The sequence below is a fragment of the Anomaloglossus baeobatrachus genome, chromosome 2 (genome assembly GCF_048569485.1).
Source record: "Anomaloglossus baeobatrachus isolate aAnoBae1 chromosome 2, aAnoBae1.hap1, whole genome shotgun sequence".
In the NCBI taxonomy this organism is placed as follows: Eukaryota; Metazoa; Chordata; class Amphibia; order Anura; family Aromobatidae; genus Anomaloglossus; species Anomaloglossus baeobatrachus.
The window spans coordinates 95277265-95302734 of record NC_134354.1 but is presented as its reverse complement, the minus strand read 5'-3'; the positions used below and the strand labels follow the sequence as shown (position 1 = coordinate 95302734).

General features: G+C 46.8%; 1 protein-coding gene across 1 annotated transcript in view; it reads right to left on the bottom strand.

Annotated features, from left to right (window-relative positions):
• The window catches only part of CTNS (cystinosin, lysosomal cystine transporter), a 59112-nt gene that overhangs the window by 32846 nt on the left and 796 nt on the right, over positions 1 to 25470 (bottom strand). Inside the window, exons 2-8 of the mRNA XM_075335183.1 lie at positions 23130 to 23220; positions 22968 to 23046; positions 17720 to 17804; positions 12146 to 12249; positions 8674 to 8805; positions 7744 to 7843; positions 7548 to 7667 (exon numbers count right to left, since the gene is read on the bottom strand). Of these exons, the coding sequence (XP_075191298.1) occupies positions 7548 to 7667; positions 7744 to 7843; positions 8674 to 8805; positions 12146 to 12249; positions 17720 to 17804; positions 22968 to 23046; positions 23130 to 23199 (690 nt within the window). The 5' untranslated portion in view covers positions 23200 to 23220. The remainder of the gene's footprint in view (positions 1 to 7547; positions 7668 to 7743; positions 7844 to 8673; positions 8806 to 12145; positions 12250 to 17719; positions 17805 to 22967; positions 23047 to 23129; positions 23221 to 25470) is intronic.

Here is a 25470-nt window from a genome sequence, read left to right as displayed (position 1 = left end):
AACCGCCCCCCACCCTGACAGGCTCACGTCCGTGGTGACCACAGCCCAGGTTGGGGGTAGGAAGGATTTTCCCTGCGACAGAGAGTTGGGAAGGAGCCACCACTGAAGTGACGTCTTGGTTGCAAGGGAAAGAGAGACGTTCCTGTCGAGGGAAGTCGACCTCCTGTCCCATTTGCGGAGAATGTCCCACTGGAGTGGCCGCAGATGGAATTGCGCGAAGGGCACTGCCTCCATCGCTGCCACCATCTTCCCCAGGAAGTGCATAAGGCGCCTCAAGGGGTGTGACTGACCCCGAAGAAGAGATTGCACCCCTGCCTGCAGCGACAGCTGTTTGTCCAGCGGTAGCATGACTACCGCTGACTGAGTATGAAACTCCATCCCAAGGTACGTCAGTGATTGGGTCGGTGTCAACTTGGATTTTGGGAAGTTGATGATCCACCCGAACTGCTGGAGAGTCGCCAGAGCGACGGAAAGGCTGTTTTGACACGCCATCTGAGAGGGTGCCCTGACCAGAAGATTGTCTAAGTAGGGAATCTCCGAGTGGCCCCGAGAGTGTAGGACCGCCACAACCGATGCCATGACCTTGGTGAACACCCGTGGGGCTGTCGCCAGGCCGAAAGGCAATGCCACGAACTGAAGGTGTTCGTCCCCGATGGCGAAACGCAAAAAGCGTTGATGTTCGGATGCGATCTGCACATGGAGATAAGCATCCTTGATGTCGATCGATGCTAGGAAGTCTCCTTGTGACATCGAAGCGATGACCGAGCGGAGAGATTCCATCCGAAACCGTCTGGTGCTCACATGTCTGTTGAGCAGTTTGAGGTCCAGAACGGGACGGAACGAGCCGTCCTTCTTTGGCACCACAAACAAGTTGGAGTAAAAGCCGCGACCATGTTCCTGGGGGGGAACAGGGATCACAACTCCTTCTGTCTTCAGAGCGTTCACCGCCTGAAAAAGTGCATCGGCTCGCTCGGAGGGCGGAGAGGTTCTGAAGAAACGAGTCGGGGGACGAGAGCTGAACTCTATCCTGTAACCGTGAGACAGAATGTCTCTCACCCATCGGTCTTGAACATGTGGCCACCAGGCGTCGCAAAAGCGGGAGAGCCTGCCACCGACCGAGGATGCGGTTCGGGGATGCCGAGAGTCATGAAGAGGCCGCCTTGGAGGCATTGCCTCCGGCGGGTTTTTGGGGGCGTGGCTTTGCCCGCCACGCATAGGAGTTCCTCTGGCCTTTCTCCGGCCTGCTGGACGAAGAGGATTGAGGCTTGGCGGAGGGACGAAAGGACCGAAACCTCGATTGTATTTTCCGTTGCTGAGGTCTCTTCGGTTTGGACTGGGGTAAGGAGGAGTCCTTTCCCTTGGATTCCTTAATAATCTCATCCAATCGTTCGCCAAACAAGCGGTCGCCAGAAAACGGCAAACCGGTTAAGAACCTCTTGGAAGCCGAGTCTGCCTTCCATTCGCGCAGCCACATGGCCCTGCGGACTGCCACAGAGTTAGCGGATGCCACCGCTGTACGGCTAGCAGAGTCTAGAACTGCGTTCATGGCGTAGGAAGAAAAAGCTGACGCCTGAGAAGTCAAAGACGCAACCTGCGGAGCAGAATTACGTGTGACCGCATTAATCTCAGCCAGACAAGCTGAGATAGCTTGGAGTGCCCACACGGCTGCAAAAGCCGGGGCAAAAGACGCGCCCGTGGCTTCATAGATGGATTTCACCAGGAGCTCTATTTGCCTGTCAGTGGCATCTTTTAGCGATGAGCCATCTGCAACCGATACCACAGATCTAGCCGCCAATCTAGAGACTGGGGGATCCACCTTGGGACATTGAGCCCAACCCTTAACTACGTCAGAGGGGAAGGGGTAACGTGTGTCAGTAAGGCGCTTAGTAAAGCGCTTGTCCGGAACCGCTCTGGGCTTCTGGACAGCATCTCTGAAGTTAGAGTGATCGAAAAACGCACTCCGTGTACGTTTAGGGAACAGAAACTGGTGTTTCTCCTGCTGAGAAGTCGACTCCTCTACAGGTGGCAGCGGGGGAGATATATCTAACACCTGGTTGATGGACGAGATAAGGTCATTTACTATGGCGTCCCCTTCAGGTGTATCAAGATTGAGAGCAACGTCAGGGTCAGAGCCCTGAGCTGCGACGTCCTCCAGAGAGTCCTCAAGCTGGGAACCCGAGCAGCGTGAAGAAGTCGGGGAAGATTCCCAGCGGGCCCGCTTAGCCGGTCTGGGACTGTGGTCCGGGCAGGAGTCCTCCACGTGAGACCTAGGGCCCCCCCTGGGAACGCGCTGCGGCGCGGACAGAGAGGGGCCTGGAGGCGACGATCCAACAGGGCCCGGGGCCTGTGTAAGGACCGGTCTGGACTGCAAAGCTTCAAGCAGCTTGGCAGACCATTTGTCCATAGACTGAGCCATGGATTGTGAGAGTGACTCAGAGTTTTTCAGCAAAAACGGCAAACTCTGTCCCTGCCGCCTGGACAGGGAGAGCAGGGGGGTCTACCTGAGCCGAGGGGCCCACTAGTGACCGAGGCTCCGGCTGAGCAAGCAAAACAGGGGTTGAGCATTGCTCGCAGTGAGGGTAGGTGGAACCCGCAGGTAACTTAGCTGCACAAGAGGTACAGGTCGCAAAATAACCCTGTGCCTTGGCACCCTTGCTCCTTGTGGACGACATGCTTTTGTCTCCTAGGAGAGTGATCACTGAGGGTATATGGGAAAGCTTATACAGCCCGACCGAACAGAAATATATAAATATATAGTATCTATTCCGGCACCCTAAGGGGACCAGCACCGGGTGACCGGTGTGGCTTACCGACCGCTAAAAAGCGGAGCGTGTGTCCTCCAGATTCCCTGCCTTAGGTCTCCCAGCGTTGCAGAGCTCTTTCCTGGAAATCCTCCACCGGCAGAATGCCAAAAAAAAAAAAATGGCTGCCGGAGCTCTCTAGGGAGGAGTGGGGCCGTGGGCGGCGCTAGAAAAGTGCGGGAATCTGGAGTCCCCACAGTGATCAGTGAGGGGGGAGGAAACATACAGGATGCTCCGGCCCTCACATCCGACGTCAGGTCGGCAGTCCCGCCCTTACCCCTGATAGACAGGCCCGGGAGCGGGAGTTTTGCTACTAGGCCGCAATTGAAGCCGGGGACTAAATTTAAGACCGCGGCCGACAAGCAGGCGCGGTCGGCGCGGAAGTCCGCCGGCCGTCACCAATAAGCAGCTGCTGCAGCGTCCGGGATGAAGGCGCTCCATGCACATCCCCCATGGGGACACAGAGTACCTTAGTGATGCAGGGCCCGGTCCCTGAGGATAAATAGACTCCTGTCCGACAGATTCTCACAGGGGCTGCGGAGGGAGCACGGTCCCAGTGAATGGATGACCGCTCAGGATCCCACTTCTCCCAGAGCCGCTAAGGGATGGTGAAGGAGAGACGGCATGAGGCTCCGGCCTTTGTACCCGCAATGGGTACCTCAACCTTAACAGCACCGCCGACGTAGTGGGGTGAGAAGGGAACATGCCGGGGGCCCCGTGGGGGCCCACTTTTCTTCCGACAGATATAACTAAAATGAGAATGCATGAGTGGATGTGTGCCTCCTTCCACACAAAGCATAAAACTGAGGAGCCCGTGATACACGGGAGGGTGTATAGGCAGAGGGGAGGGGGTTACACTTTTTAAAGTGTAATACTTTGTGTGGCCTCCGGAGGCAGAAGCTATACACCCAATTGTCTGGGTCTCCCAATGGAGCGACAAAGAAAGATGCGGCTTATAGTCCGAAAACTACAGTTTTTGTAGACTTTTAGTCCAGGAGAGGCATGAAACTAGTATAGGGTCCCATCAAAAAAAATTCTCCTTGCCGCAGTTCATGAGCTCACATGAATTGACCAATTTGTGCGCCAAGTACCTTCATTTTTAAAGCAAATTTTATACAGCATTAATGTAGTTTAAATGTCATATATTCTATATTAACTGCTCAAAAAAATAAAGGGAGCACAAACAAGGATTTTGTATTTTGGTGTTCCCTTTATTTTTTTGAGCAGTATATTAGCGCTTACAGAGTGCTGCCGTTTTCATTTGTGTGGTTATAGCGGCTGGCACCTGTTCACACTTGCTATGTTCTATTTGGAAATGGAGTTTTTTTAGTTCCTGTGGTGATCTGTTTATGCCTTCTATACAGCAAAAGGGCTTGCGGGAAGTAAGAAACATCCTTATATGTTTAGATCATAGGGAATTCATGTTGCATTTTGGTACCAGGAGAGACTGTAAAATTCCATATATTATGCAACCTGATGTGGACATTTATGGGGCAAAATGTATGGATACTATGGATTATGTAAGTATTCTCAATTTTTAGATTTAGGCCCTGTGCGCACTTGCCGTTTTTTGCCGTGGATTTACTGCGGTTTTGCTGCATGTTTCGCTGCAGAAAACGTTCATAACATCTCTGCAGTGATTCACCAGCAAATCCTATGGGAAAAAAAATGCTGTGCGCACTATGTGGATTTTGACAGCTGCATGTTTTGGTGCGGGATTCGCGCAGCAAAAACAATTGCAGGTCACTTCTTTTCCGCACATCGCTGCGGCATTTCACTCCATTGACTGCCATGTAATCAAGAAATCCTGCAGGGAATAACGCAGGCAGCAAATTCTGTGCGGTTCACTGCGTTTTCCTGCGTTATTCCCTCCGGTACTTCGCGTTTTCAGGACATAATGTTCAGCACTGCCTGCATCTTGCAGGGAAGTGATGTCATTATGACAGGAAGAGGAAGCGGAGCAGAGAGTAAACACACACACATCACAGACATAGAATACACATAGAAATCAAACATACATACATACATATATACACATATATATATATATATATATATATATATATATATATATATATATATATATATATATATATATATATATTATAAAAAAAAAACAAAAAACACGCGGGCTCCACTGTGTTTTCACCGTCCAGCCAGGTAAACACACAAACACACAGCAGAGGCCCAGTAATCTCAGGCTGGGGGCAGGGTTAATGCCCCCCCCCTCCCGCAGCCGAGAATATCAGCCCGCAGCTGCCCCGGGACTGTTGCATCCATTATGCGACAGTCCAGGCGTGTCCCTGGCTCTTCCAGATTGCCGTGACGCGGTGGCAATCCAGGTAATAAGGAGTTAAATGGCAGCGGATAGCTGCCATTTAAGTCCAGGCTTAATCATGGCAGCGTCTATGAGACAGCTTTCATGATTAACCCGTACGTAAAGTGAACACACACACACACACATCCTTTAATTTTAAATAAAAGACAAAAAGCTCCCTCTTTCACCACTTTATTAACCCACCCAACACACAGCTCCGGCTTAATCCAAGCAGGTCCCACGACGCTTGCATCCAGCCGCAACTGACACACTGTACAGAATGCAGCCTTGTAACGAGCCTGCAGGGGTAACCACAGGTCATTTCTCACGGTAGGTAATGTGAACACACTACCAACCGTGAGAACTGCAGTGACAGAGAGACAGACAGCGACACACTGACAGAGACTGGAAGAGAGACAGAGAGACAGTTACTATCCTGGGCAACGCCGGGTACTACAGCTAGTCTAATATATAGAGCTCAGTGTATGTACGTGTGTGTGTGTGTGTGTGTGTGTGTGTGTGTGTGTGTGTGTGTGTGTGTGTGTGTGTGTGTGTGTGTGTGTGTGTGTGTGTGTATGTATGTATGTATGTATGTATGTCCGCTAAAGGAATCCGCACCGTCACAGTTACAAACATGAAGTTTTGCACAGACGCCCCGTGTGATCCAGGGAACGTCATAGACTGTTTTGACGGGAAAAATTAACCCCGCGCTTTACAGTTACTCTCAAAAATCCTGCCTCCATTAATCTGAATGGAGCTGGGAGATAAGGGCTTTTAATAGAAACTGTCAGTGGTTGCTATAGGCACAAAATAAACTGTTAGTATAAGAAGCTTATGTGTGAGTGAGAAACAGAAAAAAAGACAGACAGCCGGGGAAAAGAGACAGCCGGGGAAAAGAGACAGCCGGGGAAAAGAGACAGCCGGGGAAAAGAGACAGCCGGGGAAAAGAGACAGCCGGGGAAAAGAGACAGCCGGGGAAAAGAGACAGCCGGGGAAAAGAGACAGCCGGGGAAAAGAGACAGCCGGGGAAAAGAGACAGCCGGGGAAAAGAGACAGCCGGGGAAAAGAGACAGCCGGGGAAAAGAGACAGCCGGGGAAAAGAGACAGCCGGAGAAAGACAGCCGGGGAAAGAGAAAGAGAGAGACAGAGAGACTGATACAGAGACAGACACACAGAGACAGACACACAGAGAGCCAGAAACTCGAAGAGAGACAGTTACTATCCCGGGCAACGCCCGGGTACTACAGCTAGTTAAGACAAAGTTAACATTGCGCTTCACCACTGCAGCCAATCATGAAGCTCAGCTGCTCTGCTGATGTAGATGGCACAAGCCACTAAGCTCAGTGATTACTTGCAGTGGTCACACGCAGCAGTCGTAATGACAACCAAGACAGCGGTGGAGAGGGCATTGCTGGACTGGCAGGGAGTGACTAAGGCCAATTTTCTCATTTTTATACACAGCATGCCTAAAGGCCCAGTCACACACAACGACTTACCAGCAATCCCGAAAACGATGCGACCTGATAGGGATCGCAGGTAAGTCGCTGGGAGATCGCAGGTGAGATGTCACACAGTCAGATCTTACCAGCGATGCAGGAACAATACAGGTCACAGTAGCGACCTGTATAACGATCTCAGCAGTCACTGTGGCCCTGTCACACAGTGTCAAACACAGCGATGTGTCCTGCCCAGCAAGACGTCGCCTTTGAAGAAAATGACCTGGACCATTGAGCAACGACTAGCGATCTCACAGCAGGGGCCTGATCGCTGGTAAGTGTCACACATAACGAGATCGCTAACGGGATCGCTACTGCGTCACCAAAACGGTGACTCAGCTGCGATCTCGCTAGCGATCTCGTTATGTGTGACAGTACCTTAAGTCATAAAAATGAAAACCTGGAAAACTCGTTTAAAAGGGAAGGTGTCTCGCGTTTTTTTTATTTTTGTATTAATAATAGGGATTATGAAATAAAGTATTTTTAATACAAAATTAAACTCACTGTTTATTTAGTTTTTATTTAATTCTAGTGTTACTGAAGCCCTGCGGGCTGCCATCTTGGATGCTGTGTGTAACGACATCGGTGCCGTTCCTCTGTTATGCTGCCTGTAATTGTATGAATAAATCAATGACTGGTACCAATCTTCCTCCCAATGGAGCAAGTCTGCCGCGGTCAGCACCACCGTGACCATTGGATGTCCTATTCCCTAAAGTCATGAAATCACAGTTACTCTTTAGCCCCTCACTTGGGTTGATTATGATAGAATATAACCAATGATAACTCATTTGCTTTTAGCTAGATTTTGGCTATATACAAACAAAAATTAAAGACCATGGACCTGCTCAGGCGTCTCAGTAACATTTACCATCACACTTACTCGTTCATAACTAATTGACAATGGAATTTCATGGACGCTAAAAATAATCTCACCTCATAAATGCAGCACTGAATTATTGTCACAAGTGTTATGAGAACCGCGTGCAAGCTAAAAAATACGTCATTGGCATCCACCGGGATCACACCGTTAGGGTAGATCTGAAGAAACTGCTCCTGTAACCAATAAACGCACATGTAGTATTGTGAATGTGTATGTACAAGAAATGAATGAACGGCACAGAACACGTACCCTGACAAACGGGATCCAGAAGAGGCCGACGTTGAAGACACTATATGCGATAAAGCCGGTCAGATTCAACGCCAAGAAGTCAAAGCTAAGACCCACAACACTGAAATAAACGGAAAGAGGATAAGATGACACCACAACATACACAAACATGTATAATAACAACACCAACCAACAACAACATAAACATGTATAATAACAACAATTATATATATATATATATATATATATATATATATATATATGTATATATGTATATATATATATATATATGTATATATCACAATGCTCTGCTCTTTGTTTTGATAAGACAATCGCACTTTGTTTCTTAAAGTAAAAACAAAACCTGGAATCTTAAAAAGGGAATCTGTCAATAGGATCACCCCTCCTGAGCCGTCTCTACGGGCATGTAGGTTATAGGAAGCTGAATAAAATAATACCTAGATATCGGCAATCCAGTGTCTTATTCTGGAGAAGTTTATGTTTTTCTTAATATATAAGTGAGCTGTTAAGATCCATTAGCCCTGAGAATCTGCTTCCACAGATTATCTTAACTTAAGTGAGACATGTAATGACTGACAACCTGCTCTCTTGATCTACATTACATGTCTCACACTGGTGACATGATGACTTGCCCACTTTCATTTAATATTGCTGGAGGCAGAATCTCAGGGAGATCCATGTCCGGCCCATAGATCTTAACAGCTCATTTATACATTAAGAAAAACATTGATTTCTCTGGAATAAGAAATCAGATCACGGTATCATTTTCTTCAGCTTCCTATGACCTACATGTGTATATAGACAATTTAGGAGGGGAGGTAAAGGCGGTTGATCCTACTGACAGATTCCCTTCGAGCACCAGTCATGCATGTGGCCCGGGAGACGTTTTTGGGGCATTCTTCTGTATGAGAGAGGTAGACATATATTCACCTTTTCCTTCTAAAGTTCTCAAAAACTTGTGGATAGAAAGACACCGACCAGGCCAGGAAATATATCCATCCAATAATCTGCTCTAGGACTTCCACTGCCAGGCTGTGGATAACCAGGAACCGTATTCTTGGTCTGGAAACAATAGGGAACGGGTTATTGATATACAGGGAACAAACTGCAGCATCCACATTTGGGGGGGGGGGGGGGGGGGTCACATGTGACTCAATTCTGAAGCACAAGCTGTCCGGTTGCTCAAGGCAGGGATATTGCTCAGTCTGGCAAAGACATCAATTGTGGCCAAGAAGAGGGCAGAGCTTCTCTGGCCCAGGGCTCTTTACTGGTAGGAAGAACTCCACAAAATCTGTATTTTTTATGTATCATAAAGGGAATTTGTTACCAGATTACACATTACAAACCGCATACAGTAATCGGAGACCTGATAAGGCCGGCGTACTTACTTGGCACATCAATGTCACCATGACTGTATAATTATTTTTGAATGCTTTCCTGCCTAAATATATAAAAGCTCTAGCCGGACTCAAAGGCTCATCTGAATATCAGGATTACTATGTAGCCGTTCCAACGTGGGTTTTCACAAGAAGTATAATGGCCACATCAGGTCTAAGATATATATTCAATAGCTTTTATTGTGACATCTGCTGACTAATTGCCTTTAACCCCTTCACAACCGGCCGATTTTTCGCATTCCGTTTTTTTTTTCGCCATTCTTTTTCTGAGAGACGTAACTTTATTTTTCAGTCAATATGGTCATGTGAGGGCTCTTTTTGCGGAACGAGCGGTACTTTAAATGAAACCATCAGTTTTACCATATAGTGTACTGGAAAACGGCAAAAAAAAAAAATCCAAATGCAGAAAAATTGCAAAAAAAGTGCGATAGCACTATGGTTTTTGAGATATTTTATTCACTGTGTTCACTATATGGTAAAACTGATGTGTGGGTGTGATGCCTCAGGTCAGTGCGAGTTCGTAGACACCAAACATGTATAGGTTTACTTTTATATAAGGGGTAAAAAAAAAAAAAAAAAAAAAAAAAAAAAAAAAAATCGGACAAACAAGTGGCGCACGTTTTACGCCATATTCCGTGACCCGTAGCGTTCTCATTTTTCGGGATCTATGGCTCAGTGACTGCTTATTTTTTGCGTCTCGAGCTGACGTTTTTAACGGTACCATTTTTGCGCAGATGCTACGTTTTGATCGCCTCTTATTGCATTTTGCGCAAAAGTTATGGCGACAAAACGTCGTTTTGGCGTTTGGAATTTTTTTGTCGCTACGCCGTATACTGACCAGATTAATTGATTTTATATTTTGATAGATCGGGCGTTTCTGAACGCGGCGATACCAAAAGTGTGTATTTTTTTAACCCTTTAATTTTCAATGGGGCGAATGGGGGTTGATTTGAACTTTTAGGGTTTTTTTTTAATTTTTTAAAACTTTTTTTTTTATTTTACTAGTCCCCCTAGGTGGCTATTGCGATCAGCAATCCGATCGCTCTGCAGTATCAGCTGATCACAGCTACACAGCTCTAAACAGCAGATACGCTCTCTTTCTTTTTCACTGTGCCCCGGGCACAGCGAAAGTGAAAGCAAGTCATGTGTAGTACAGGAGTCATCACATGACCCTGTGCTACCATGACAACTATCGGAAGTCACGTGATCGCGTCACGTGACTTCCGGTATCGGGCGGTAAGTAAAAGTTTACTGCTGTCACGTATTGACAGCGCCATTTAAGGGGTTAATCGGCACGAGCAGATAACGATTCTGCTCGTGCCTAGCAGGCACACATCTCAGCTGTGAAAATCAGCTGAGATGTGTGCCGATCGCGGCATGCTGCCGCCGGAGGGCCGCGGGCAGTAACATTATGACATTTAGGACGTAATTTTACTGCCCGCGGTCGTTAAAAAAAAAAAGAATTTCATAATTATATCTATCTCTCTCAACTCCTGCAGACTGGTTTTTATGTCCGATTTCAGAAAAGGTCAGCACAATACTAGAAGAAGTTGCGGAGACCAGTACATAACATACAGCAATACATGAACGGAGGTATATGTACGTGTTCAGATTTAAGTCCCAAAAAGTTTATGTAACTACAGGGCAGTGTAGGAGAGAGAAGTTAAAGAATGTACGTCTGGAACACCATGGTGTGAACAAGGTGCAAGACTCACCAAGCAAAGGACCAAGCTATATATGTGAAATAAGACACATGGCTATGGGTGGGGCAGGGTTTTCAGACAGAAAATGCATGTGTCTTATTTCACATATATAGCTTGGTCCTTTGCTTCCCATACAGAGCAAGTTTTTAACTGCAGGTGAAATTACACATAGGTTAGGGACCCCAAAAATAGAGATTACCTTGGCGTTTGGTTTCGGGCTCCTTTGCATTGATTAATACAATGGCTACACATCTCTCATTCCTATTATTCATGCAGTTATGCAGATACCATTTTCATGTTTTTCACTTTTTTCAAATAGTCCATTGTATTTTTCAGTCTAGTATTCCTATAGCAGTTCTGCTTTTCATTATTCCCCTATACATTGTGACTGGTGTGCAACTCTTTATCCTATTGTTTAGGAGAGAGAAGTGACCTTTGTCTACTGACACTGCTACTCTTAGTATCAAACTTACTAGTAATAGTAAAGAAAAACATGACCTATCCAGTGTAAAATTACCCATTAAGAAAAGGTGGTTGCAGGATTGTTCTTCACCGCTCTTTTGCCTTCTGGTTTTCAGTGCAGGCGGTCATCATGGCTGCACAGCTGGTAACACTGGGTCCTCTCCACTACTGCCAGCACGCAGCGTCGCCTCTGCAGCATCGGTGGGTTGCAGCGATCTGATCCAGCCAACTTCACTGCAGCGCTAACAAGCTCTAAAACAGAGCTTCCAAATGCTGCACTCTTTGCCTAAGAAACCAACCACCTCTCATGGACTGCAGAGGTGGCCAGTAACACGTTTATGACATCCACACATGGACCTGAGACACCTGTTCAGGAGCCTGAGGTATTAGATTGGTATCCTATTACAGTTTTTGTGGCTATAGTGTAAATGTGTTACACAACCGCCCTTCAGCCACACGTCAGTTTTAATAACATCTTCAAAAAGGACCGGCTGCGCTTCCACGCACGGAACAATCATCAACACAATCCTTCTGTGCACATAGAATATAATTTGTTTACCCCGGGCATCGTAGTGCTGAAAACAAAAATATTTAAACAAGCTTAAAAATTATTTCAACCAATAAAAGGCGTTTTGCAGCTTGTTCACACCGGCCTGATTATGGATTGATCTTAAAAACGGTTGGTGTAAGTGCACCCCGGGATATGTGAGAACACGAGATTTACTATTCACACAACTAACTGGATTTCTTCCTCTGCAGTCCTAGTAAAAAGCGCATCCAATATAAATACACAAATGAAACAAAAAATATCCTATTTCTTCATTGTTTTTGTGCACTCACCTATTACTGTGGGAATTATTGCTGTGCAGATAAGCGGTGACCTGCCCCACGTCTTCAGCGGCCACACTGAAAACAGAATGATCCGAATGTGCTGATAAAATAATCTGAAGGCAAAAAGAAACAGAAAATGTATATGAGAATCACACAGCGACTCAACGCCCTTACATCGCACCTTTGGATGGATACGCTGCATGAGTATATACAGGACAGGTACGCTACAGGAGTGTATACAGGACAGGTACGCTGCACGAGTATATACAGGACAGGTACGCTGCATGAGTATATACAGAACCGCATACACTACAGGAGTATAGTATAATTATATATATATCTGCATACACTACAGGAGTATATACTGGACAGGTACGCTGCATGAGTATATATATATATATATATATATATATATATATATATATATATATATATATATACACATTATATATATATATATATATATATATATATATATATATATATATATATATATATATATATACATATATATATATATATATATACATATACACACATATACATACATACACATATATACACACACACACATACATACATACATACATACATACATACATACATACATACATACATACATACATACATACATACATACATACATATACATACACACACAGGACAGGTACGCTGCATGATTATATACTGGGGAGTTATGCTACGGGAGTATACACAACACTGGTACACTACAGGAGTATATACAGGACGGGTACACTACAGGAGTATATAGAGGACCGGATGTGCTATAGCAGTATATACGTGACAACTGTCAATCAGTGGGTGTCATGAAAAAAAAAAAACAAAACAAAAAAAACAACCTCTAGTGTTTTCATGTATGCAGAGAGCGCACAGAATGGTTTGTGAACGGACATCAGATAACGTGAATACATCCCTCTTCCCCAGCATTGATCAGACATTGGAGGCACGTCAGTAACTACCTGCTCAGGGTAGATCAAAGTGCGCCTGCGTGGGACTTCAATGGCGGGGAGGGTGTATGACGTAGGACCAGTCATGCACCCTGGCTTCAGAAGAAGGAGAACAAAGATGGCCGAAAGAGGAGGTGCTGGTCCAGGAGAACGGAGACACCCATCTGACCAGTTTGCATCGTACCGACCCCCTAGATGAGTATTATAGTCATTTTTACGTTCTACACAGCAGCCTGGGCTCTTATATACAGCATGTTAGAATGCTATATATAAGGACCCAGTGGTGGTGGTGGCCGCAGCTTATAGGCCCCAAATCTGGTGACAGGTTCCCTTTAAGTCTAGGTTTCATGTGAGAAACATATTCTATGATCTACTTTACCATTTCAAGGTGCATCATCATCTGGGCAGGCTTTGTTCTCAGCAATTTTGCTTGCATTGTTTGTTTTTTTTCTTAATATTTCAAGAAGGGTATAATAGATACAGCTTGTGAAAATCCATGATCTAATAGTGACAGAACTGATTCGGCTCTGTTCACACTTGCATTTGGTAACTACCATGATTAACAATAAAATTATAGACGTGCTGGATTCCTCTTGTGATGAACCCCACCAATTAATTATAACAGGGTCTGTCATATTACCCATCCTCTTATATGAAGAGCCCTAAATAATTTTTCTACACGTTCCTTACATGGCATGTGCACAGTAATGCCGCTCTTTAGGGGAAGTGCAGTAATAGATGTCACAGAGCAAATGCGGTAAAGAACAGAACAGAGATAAAACATTGCTTTCTTTCCTTCCTGTTTCATGCGGTTATCCTACTCTGATTAGTAAATGCTTAACTTTGACCATTTACACACTGCACTTGTTGGAGTTGATCTGTCGGCTGAATATGTCGCCCTATATACACATATATTTATTGTCAGGCACCACAAAGTTCCTTCATGAACACAGAAGACTCACAATAGGACTCCGCTCTATTCACTGATTGTTCCTATCCTATATAATAATGCATATTGCTGGTAGTCTATAGAGAATGATCTCTACAGTTGTGCTCAAACGTTTACATATGCCGGCAGATTTTTTTGCTTTTTTTTTTTCATTGAATATGAATGATAACACAAAACCTTTATTTCCACTCATGCTTAATGGTTGGGTGAAGCCATTTATTGTCAAACTACTGTGTTTTCTCTTTTTAAAATCAGAATGATTACCAAAAACATCCAAATGACCCTGATCAAAAGTTTACATACCCTAGTTCTTAATACCGTGTATTACCCTCTAACATCAATGATAGCTTGAAGTATTTTGTGGTAGCTGTGGAGGAGGCTCTTTATTTTCTCAGATGGTAAAGCTGCCCATTCTTCTTGGCAAAAAGCCTCTAGTTCCTATAAATTCCTGGGCTTTCTTGTATGAACTCCATGATTGAGTTCTCTCCAGAGTGGCTAAATGATACTGAGGTCAGGAGACTGAGATGACCACTCCAGAACCTTCACTTTGTTCTGCTATAGCCAATGACAGGTCGACTTGACCTTGTGTTTTGGATCGTTGTCATGTTGGAACATTAAAGTACTGTATGTCCCATCTGCAGCTTCCGGGCTATGAGTGCAAATTTGCCTCCAGTATTTGCTTATAATGTGCTGCATTCATCTTTCCTTCAATTTTGACCAAGTTTCCTGTGCCTTTGCATCTCACACATCCCGCACATCAGCGATCCACCTCCGTGCTTCACAATAGGCCTTGTTGATATCTTTCCAAATTTAACGTTTATGGTTGTGGACAAAAATTTCGATTTTAGTCTCATCACTCCAAATTACATTGTTCCAGAGGTTTGGAGGCTTGTCTCTGTGCTGTTTGCATATTGTAGGTGAGATACTTTGTGGCATTTGCGCAGTAATGGCTTTCTTCTGGACACTCGACCATGGAGCCCATTTATCTTCAAGTGCCTCCTTATTGTCTATCTTGAAACAGCCACAACGTTAGTTTTCATCGAGTCCTGTATTTCAGCTGATGTTATTTGTGGGTTCTTCTTTGCATCCCGAACAATTTTCCTGGCACTGAAATTTTTGTTGGTCTACCTGATTGTGGTGTGGTTTTGACAGAGCCCCTGATTTTCCATTTGTTAATCACAGTTTGAACACTGCTGATGGGCATTATCAATTCCTTGGATATCTTTTTGTATCCCTTTCCTGTTTTATACAGTTCAATTATCTTTTCCCGTACATCCATTGACAATTCTTTTGCTTTCCCCAAGACTCACAATCCAGAAATGTCAGTGGCTGAATAAAAGCTGCAAGAGTCTGTCTGGGTCCCAGAAACTCACTCACCTTTTATGCACACACAATCATTACAAGCAAACAGGTCACAGGTGAGGATGTTACCTTTATTAACCATTCAACCCCATTTGTGTCAACTTCTGTGCATGTTATCAGGCCAAAAGCACCAGGGTATGTGAAGTTTTGATCAAGGTCATTTGGATGTTTTTGGTTGTTATTATGATATAAAAAGAAAACACAGCAGTTTGTCAATAGATGACTTCACCCAACCACTAACCATGAGTGGGAAAAAAAAGTTTTTGCATTATCATTCATAATCTCTAAAAAAAAAAAAAGCCAAGAAAGCAAAAATCTGCTGAGGTATGTAAAATTTTGAGCACAACTGTATGTGTAGCATGCAGCCTTACAAAGGACAACATATTCCTCAGATTGGTCACCAAATGACATAATCAAAATAAGTTCACAGAAAAAAACCTCACCAAAAATAAAGCCACCAGCCAAAAAAAATGGTCAAAAAAATGGCAAAAGCACATGCAAGATGCATACGGCACTTCATGATAAAAGGTTGGAATTTCACAGGTGCAAAATGCCTATAAAACAACCACCCACAGCCTAATATGTCAGGGGAGGGGGGGGTTGCTGGCATAAAACTGCACACTAATAGGATCTAATATAGGGCGTCAGTCACACAGATACGTGCAATGCAGTGTCCAGGTGAGTTTTTTGTGTGAACTTCGTTTGATTATGTCCTTTGGTGAGCTTTTTTGATGTAGTTAAGGACTCAGCGTGGGGACCCTTGACGTGTGGGTTACGAGCTTATATATTCTGGCCAAAATATGACCAATAACTCACATTTATTATCATAATTTTTATCATTTTATTATCGTACAATTCCTCAGGATGCAGCCGGTCCCCTGCGATGTGTGTCCATTGTTCCAGTGCACCTTTTAGGTGTTGCACAGCCCGCCTGATCTAATAGAAGGGCGTGATCAATAGGCTTTGCCTGGACACTGTGCATTGCACGTATCTGTGTGACTGACGCCCTATATTAGATCCTATTAGTGTGCGGTTTTATGCCGGCAAACCCCACCCCCCACCCCCCCCTGACATATTAGGCTGTGGGTGGTTGTATTATAGGCATTCTGCACCTGTGAAATTCCAACCTTTATCATGAAGGGGGGGGGGGGGCGTATGTATCTTGCATGTGCTTTTGCCATTATTTGACCATTTTTTTGGCTGGTGGCTTTATTTCTGGCGAGTTGTTTCTGTGAACTTATATTCCTCAGATTGGCTTAAACTGAAGAAGCCTGGCACCGAGCGGCACGAGTTGCAGCAGTCATGAGAACGGGGGTTCCAAATTCCCTATGTGAATGTAGCAGTGGTAAGCTTTTTTTCCCACTGCTCCCATTCACCGTTAATGGTCATGCACGCATTCTCCCTCTTCCATAGACCCATGGTAGTGAATGGGAGCAGTGGTTACTGCAACATTCATACGGGGGACTTTTGGAAATCTCTGTGGACCCCCAATGTACAGCCCCCAGTGGTCATACATTTATTAAAGGAGTAGTGTGACACTTTTACATAGATGGGCTCAGCGGCCGCGGCCAGGTACCACACACCCGCCTCATACTGATTCAAACATCTATTGCCTAGCCACAAGTTAGTTAAAAAAAAAAAAAAAATGTCTGGGACTTTAACGTTGACGGCCAATCCTTTGGATAGATCATCAATATCTGATTGGTGGATAGGTGATAAATGCTGTTTAGGGGATAACCCTATAAAACATTGTTTATTACCCATCCACAGGATAGATAATAAATGTATGATCACTACTGAGCCCCTCACAGACCACAGACGTCCTCTACATGAATGGAGCAGTAATGAGCAAGTGCGACCAATGCACCTACAGAGAGCAAATGAAACCGCACATGCTCAGTACCACTCCTCTCATACAGGGGGCTCTCTGATCTCTTGATCAGTGGGGGTGTCAGAGTATTTACTACCTATACTGTGGAAAAGTCACGATCAGTGTTTGCAGCGTTTTCCCTGCATCCAAAATTGCTGTGTTCTACAGTACAAGCACAGTGGATGGGATTTATAGAAGTCTCCTGACCACTGTGCTTGTTTTTACCCAGTGTAAACTGACATTCAGGGCTGCTTCCTGAGCCGCAGCACGTCACGTCACTCAGATTGCTGCTTTCTACATGCAGAATATGTATGTGACCAATAAGCACTGGAAATGGATTTATTCCTATGGGACACATTTCTGTTAGGCAGTGTACACCACATCCGCTGACACTTTCCCCGGCAGCACCGGCCGCACTCCTGCACATTACTTACTTCTGCTGGAAGACGGACAATTGTGCTGTTCTTTGAAGAGTATGTAATGTTGAAAGTAAAAAGAGCAGTTTCATTCAATGGAGCGCTGTAAAATTAAAAAACATTCCTTTCAATATCGCCATTTGCAAAGTTTATGAGTGGAAATGTTCAGGTCATTGCTATAGTCTTCCTTTTTTACATTTTTATAACCCAATGGTTCAGGCGGTGCCTGTGAAGATGTAATTTACCCTCTCACTGTATATGCTGTGATACTATGTCATGATATGTATATTTCCCTGGTTGTATTAGTTGTAATTCATGTATTTTCTTGGGGGAGCTACTGGTCTCAATGTGTCTCTCTCATACAATTGTAGTCTTGGCATCTAATGTGATTATGTAAATAGCCTGTCCTCTTCTTTCCAGAGTTGTGTATCTAATCTGTAATTGCATTGGCCAGTGAAGGAATAGTCATTGTTCTTTACAGCAGGGGATCCCTTCATCTACTGTGGCTGGCAGACATATTGGAGCCCTGTGATGGACCAAACCATTGATGATAGGATGTGTAACCCCCACCCCCTGAACATGGTGGGCTGGTCAAGCAGCACAGACAATGCATTTCCCTTTTGTAACTTCAGAGTGAGCTGAAACTTGAAGAGAGCAGGAGCCCCAGCCTGGGTGGCTGTGGACACGGACGGAGCTAGGCCTGTGTGGCGGCCCGTGGGATTGTGTGGAACTCTTTGGACTACTGTAAGGACGATTGCTTTGTTATCCGGTCCGAGGATTGTCGGGAAGGGCCCCCGAATCTGTTTTACATGGACTTATCGTGTGCTGTTCCAGTGTTCTTGTGAATAAACCTGTTGGATCGTCCCTCGGCCTCGTCCATCCTTTGCTCTCTTGTACACCCCCGTCACAAACTGGTTGGCAGCGCTGGGATCAGAGCAGAAGGAATGGAGGACAATGGCTCAACATCAGGAACCAGCACTGCAGAGTACAAGACCTGGACTTTGGGGAGCCTGCAATCAAAGGCCCGTGAAGTAGGAGTTCGTTTCAAAGGACTCTCCAAGGAGCAGCTGATTGAGGCGCTAGAAGAAGTCTGCTCGCAAAATGACGTGGAGGAAGGATCCTCACAGCAAACGGAAGAAAGACGGCAGCCGGAGGTGAATACCCAAAAAAGTCAATGGGTTGTGTGGTACAAGGAGGAGATGGCACTGCTTGGAGATGAGGCCACCATAGAAGATAAGAGGGAGGCCATGCGTGGAGCTAAAGAAAAGGAGCGCAGGATGGAGGAGATGGCACTGCTGGATAAGGAGCTCGCTGTGGAAGCCGCGAGAGGTTCCAGACAGACTGTAACCCCAGCACCCATCATGAGGGAACTTCCCAGGGTGTCCCGCAAAGACTTTAAGCCGTTTAATGAGGCTGCAGGCGACATTGAGGGCTTCTTCCAGGACTTTGAGCATCAGTGTCGATTAATGGAAGTCCCGGACAGGGAGCGTGTCCGGCATCTGGTTGGGCTCCTAGAGGGGGGAGCTGCTGAAGCCTATAGAGCTATGGACCCTCGGTGGAACTGTGAGTATGCGGATATTAAACAGACTATTCTAGAACATTATGCTGTGACCCCAGACACTTACAGGACTCAGTTCCGTGCTTTAGCCTGTGATGGGGAAGTGTCTTAAGATATATGCTCATAGACTCAAACAAATATGTAATCGCTGGCTGGAGGCAGAGGAGGCCTTATCTTGGGAGACCTTCCTGCAGGTCATCCTAAAAGAACAATTCTTTGCCCAGTGCCCCGCTGAGATCCGGGAATGGGTGCGTGAGAGAAAACCAGCGACAGTGGAGGAAGCTGCTGCTCTCGCTGATGAGGCTCTCACCATCAAGCCTCAGTGGAGGGTTCTGTTGGAGGATGGAGAGACGCCTAACAGCTCCACAACACCGGATGCCCCCAGTTATTCTGTCCCCATTGTTCCCCGTTCCTCTAAGCCACCACATGTTGATACCCGTGTTAATGTGCCTCCAGTTGCTTCTACTGCACTTTCTGGAATACGCCGGGGAGAGGAAGTAACAGAGCGCAGGTGTTATGTTTGTAGGCATCCCGGGCATTTTCAGGCCTCATGCCCAGCCAGGCCATGGAGGAATCATCCTCAAACCCCTACAGCACCTTCAGGTGGGAGCCGGCCTCCAAGTTCCCCTACCCCTTACCCAAGAGGACGCCTTGGATGGAGGGAGACCCAGCTCAGATGCTATCAATGTGGACAGCCAGGGCATCGGCAAGTCTCCTGCCCAGCTGTTCAAATGAGGACTGATCCTGCACCCAATCGGATTGTTAATTATTTACAGCCCAGTGCCATGGAGGAAGATGTGGCACCGTTATGTGAGGACTGGCCTAGTGACTCAGCCCCCCATGTTGCACCACCAGGAGTTTACGGGGTGCGACCCGCAGTTATGACGACTTCTGCTCATCGAGGTAAGCACTTGCAGGAGGTTGTGCTGGATGGACAGAGACTTGTTGGATTTTGTGACTCGGGTGCTTTCCTCACACTGGCTGATCCCCGAGTGGTTCGGCCTGAGGCAATCCATAGAGGACCTGGGATTGTTATTGAACTGGCTGGTGGACAATGGAGGACTATTCCCACAGCCACTGTGGATCTGAACTTTGGTTTTGGGGTCAGGCGATGTGTGGTTGGGGTGATGGGTGGTCTGCCTGCAGCTGTTCTCCTGGGCAATGATGTGGGAGAGCTACGATGCCAATTCGTGGCTGCATGAAGCCACATGTAAGTAACGCTCTGCCTGTGTGTACTTAACCAGTGACCTGTAGAGGTCCCTAGTACGTACACAAGTTGGGAGGGGGAGGGATTGTGAAGATGTAATTTACCCTCTCACTGTATATGCTGTGATACTATGTCATGATATGTATATTTCCCTGGTTGTATTAGTTGTAATGCATGTATTTTCTTGGGGGAGCTACTGGTCTCAATGTGTCTCTCTCATACAATTGTAGTCTTGGCATCTAATGTGATTATGTAAATAGCCTGTCCTCTTCTTTCCAGAGTTGTGTATCTAATCTGTAATTGCATTGGCCAGTGAAGGAATAGTCATTGTTCTTTACAGCAGGGGATCCCGTCATCTACTGTGGCTGGCAGACATATTGGAGCCCTGTGATGGACCAAACCATTGATGATAGGATGTGTGACCCCTACCCCCTGAACAAACATGGTGGGCTGGTCAAGCAGCACAGACAATGCATTTCCCTTTTGTAACTTCAGAGTGAGCTGAAACTTGAAGAGAGCAGGAGCCCCAGCCTGGGTAGCTGTGGACACGGACGGAGCTAGGCCTGTGTGGCGGCCCGTGGGATTGTGTGGAACTCTTTGGACTACTGTAAGGACGATTGCTTTGTTATCCGGTCCGAGGATTGTCGGGAAGGGCCCCCGAATCTGTTTTACGTGGACTTATCGTGTGCTGTTCCAGTGTTCTTGTGAATAAACCTGTTGGATCGTCCCTCGGCCTCGTCCATCCTTTGCTCTCTTGTACACCCCCGTCACAGTGCCCAATACCCGGAACACCAGAGTGGGATTCTAGTCCACTAGGTGCTAGAATGGAACACCGCCTCCGCCTGGCCCCCAGTCGCCTCCGCCTGGCCCCCAGTCGCCTCCGCCTGGCCCCCAGTCGCCTCCGCCTGGCCCCCAGTCGCCTCCGCCTGGCCCCCAGTCGCCTCCGCCTGGCCCCCAGTCGCCTCCGCCTGGCCCCCAGTCGCCTCCGCCTGGCCCCCAGTCGCATCTGTCTCCCTGTACTTAAACAGGTTGGCCACTACTTTCACACGGACGGTCTATCCTTAGGATAGGTCACCAATGTCTGATTAGCCGGGGTCTGACACCCCCACACTCCCGCTGATCAGCTGCTCTCTGTGCCACGCAGGCGGAAAAGCTCAGCTCCGTTTTCTGATAGCGAACATGGCCGGGTACTGCACATCCCTCTATTGATTTGAATAAAATGTGGATGTGCAGTACCCGGCCTCTATCAGTTGACGAGGCAGCTCCAGAACGGACCGTTCCCGCCTGCAGCTGTCACCAGTGGCAGCGGGAACAGCTGATCGGTATGGGTGCTGGCTGAGAACCTCAGCCGATCAGTCATTGATGACCTATTCGAAGGATAGGCCATCAATGTAAAAGTAGCGGACAACCGCTTTAAATTAAAGATGGATTACATTTGACAACACGCAGTGGGCAAGAGGTTACAAAGAAGGGGGACACCTAGTAGTGGCTTACGGTGTGAAGGTGACATTACTCTTGCCGTTATCCCTCCAAAAAGAATGAGACAACTGATGTGAAAATAAAACAAATCTACCACAAAATGTTCTCCAAAACGCGCTATACAATAAGGCTGAGTTCACATGTCCTGTAATCATCCATTTCAATGGATCCTGCAGAGAATCATTGGCAAAATGATGTGTGCTGGATCGTTTTGGTTTTTTTTTGGTTTTTTTTTTTAACATGGGAGTCAATGGAGGACAGATCCGCTAACGGATTGCCATTTATCTTCCGATCCAGTAAGAAAAAATGGTTCCTTTACAAATGCAAGAAAAACGGATGTAGAAATAGCAATCCATTGACGGACCCATTCTCCATAGACTCCAATGTTAGAAAAAAATGGATCCCGCAGAAATCAGTTATTTAACAACAGACAAGAAAGTTGTGTTTGCAGAACTTTTTCCCAACAGATTTCTGCAGGATCCGATCTAACGGATGATTACAGGACACGTGAGCTCAGCCTAAGGCCGGGGCCAAATGGGGCACTACTGCGATGCTCGCATGAGACTCGGTTCTCGCTGGCAGAAGAGCAGGAGCCGAGTGTCATGCGAGTGTGCCTGTGTCTGAGGTCCAACCCTGCGAGCGGGCCGGCACTGTGGAGGGGAGGGCCGGCACTGAGGAGGGGTGGGAGGGATTTATCTCCCTCTCTCCTCCGTAGCCGGCTATTGCCATTCTCGCTCTGCACGCGCGGTACACCAGTGTACCACGAGTACAGTGTGATTTTTCTCTCGCCCCATTCACTTGAATGGGTGCGAGAGAAAAGGGTCTCACCTTACAGTCGCAGCATGCTGTGATTGTTTTTTCGGTCCGATTAGGGCTGAGAAAGTAATCGCTCATGTGTGCTGACACACAGGCTAGAATTGGTCCGAGGGGAATGCGGTGTTTTATCGCACTCCACTCGCACCGATTTTCTCGCCGTGTGGCTTAGGCCTAATAATAATAAACTAATATTTTTGATCACTTACTTTACAGTAAGGCTTAGGTTTTTCACGCTTCCATTTTCTATTGTAACAACGTCTGGGATGGAAATTGTGCTGTCAGCACCTGAAACATAACACGGTGTCAGAGGTAACGCCCAGCAATGTGACACTTTACAGCTACTGAGGGGTTAATTCATGACTACTTACCGGAGAATACTAATAACCTGAGTAATGAGAAGACGAGTAATAAAGACTTTGGATTAAGAGTCCCCTCCATGGCTGTACGGCTTGTCCTGAGCTGTGGAGAACAAATTAACATCACCCATTATTAGTTGTGGATTCCTGACTCTCCACCATCGGCTGGAAAGACCGACTGGGTCACAACCTTACATTACACTGACTCCTACTGTACTTAAAGGGGCTGTCCATAGTGATGAGCGAGCACTACCATGCCTGGATGCTCGGTACTTGTAACGAACAGTCGAATGCTTGGATAAATGAGACTCGTGTACTGAGTATAATGGAAGTCAATGGGGGATTCAAGCATTTTTCCGGGAGAATTTCCCACTGACTTCCATTATACTCGGTACTCGAGGAGCGCCCATCCGAGCATCCAACTGTTTGTTTTGAGTAGCGAGCATGGTAGTGCCCGCTCATCACTATTCGTTACCAGTACCGAGCACCAGAGCATGGTAGTGCCCGCTCATCACTATTCGTTACCAGTACCGAGCACCAGAGCATGGTAGTGCCCGCTCATCACTATTAGTTACCAGTACCGAGCACCCGAGCATGGTAGTGCCCGCTCATCACCATTCGTTACCAGTACCGAGCACCCGAGCATGGCAGTGCCCGCTCATCACTATTCGTTACGAGTACCGAGCACCCGAGCATGGCAGTGCCCGCTCATCACTATTCGTTACGAGTACCGAACACCCGAGCATGGTAGTGCCCGCTCATCACTATTCGTTACGAGTACCGAGCACCCGAGCATGGCAGTGCCCGCTCATCACTATTCGTTACCAGTACCGAGCATGGCAGTGCTCGCTCATCACTATTCGTTACGAGTACCGAGCACCCGAGCATGGTAGTGCCCGCTCATCACCATTCGTTACCAGTACCGAGCATGGCAGTGCCCGCTCATCACTATTCGTTACCAGTACCGAGCATGGTAGTGCTCACTCGTCACTAGTTGACCATTACTGGGTAAATCTTTAAAAACAGACTTGGTATGGGAAGGGGGGGGGGGGGGGGGTATAGTGAAAAAGCATTAAAAAAAAAAAAAAAAAAGAAAAAAAAAAAAAAACCATAAATCACCTTGCAGACCAGTGCCACATCCCACCACTGGAATGATTGTCTGGACCGGTGGCACATATATCTTTACTCTATGCTGCAATATCAAATGGGGTATCACGTGCGGCAATCAATGGCCGCTGATCAGCTACAGCGTTCACATTTCATCCACACCAGGCCCCGTTTTCAGCACCCAGCAGACCCAGGAACAAGCTAAGGCCAACTGCACCGGAGGGGCCCAACTTCATACAGATCTCCAATGGCGACACACAGTGCATTACATGTAGTGAGCGGCTTCAGCAGCTGAGCCCGCTCCATACAGAGCGGGTGTTCACTGTACTATACAGCCAGGATCGATATTACTTTCACCACAGCAGTTTAACCTCATAAATGCTGCGATCCGTTGTGACAGTGGCATTCAGGAGGTTGGATATGGGAAAGGGTCCGGCTCTGGCACCCATCAGCCCCCCACAAAGTGACTGCAGAGAAACACGTCATCTTCATGGCATCGACGGCGCACTGTCTGTCACCTATGTAGCCGGAGCGGTCTGGTGGTTATTGTAAAACATTTTCTCTGGACCGAGGGCTGAACACCAGGATGACGTGCTCCGGCCCGTAGGTATCCGTGGAGCCCAGGTCTCCTCACTTGTGTGCAGGTCCTAATAACGTGGTCTCCGGTCTGGGGAAATCCTTTTCTCCAGGCTGCAGTATATTTAAAAAACCAAACTGGCTTCACTCACCCTCCCCTGGTCCAGTGCAGAGTCTCCACAGCTGCTCTCAGTGTATGTGATTGTCTGCAGCGCTGATTTTATATCAGTGACCTCAGCGGCTCCTGCTGTCTACTCAGACCTCACTGATATCTTTTTGGACCACATTTGTGGACAGGATTTTTCTAAAGTGGAAAACCCCTTTAATTGGGCTGGGACCAGTACATATCCAGTTATCCCGCAGGGTGGGGGCAGGAATGGACCCGGTATCTGCGCCCCCTCCTCACATACACTGCCCCTGCACCATGGCTGCCTCCTGCCTCCCAGGACACTCACCTGCACCCCTCCTCACATACACCTGCCCCTGCACCATGGCTGCCTCCTGCCTCCCAGGACACTCACCTGCACCCCTCCTCACATACACCTGCCCCTGCACCATGGCTGCCTCCTGCCTCCCAGGACACTCACCTGCACCCCTCCTCACATACACCTGCCCCTGCACCATGGCTGCCTCCTGCCCCCAGGACACTCACCTGCACCCCTCCTCACAT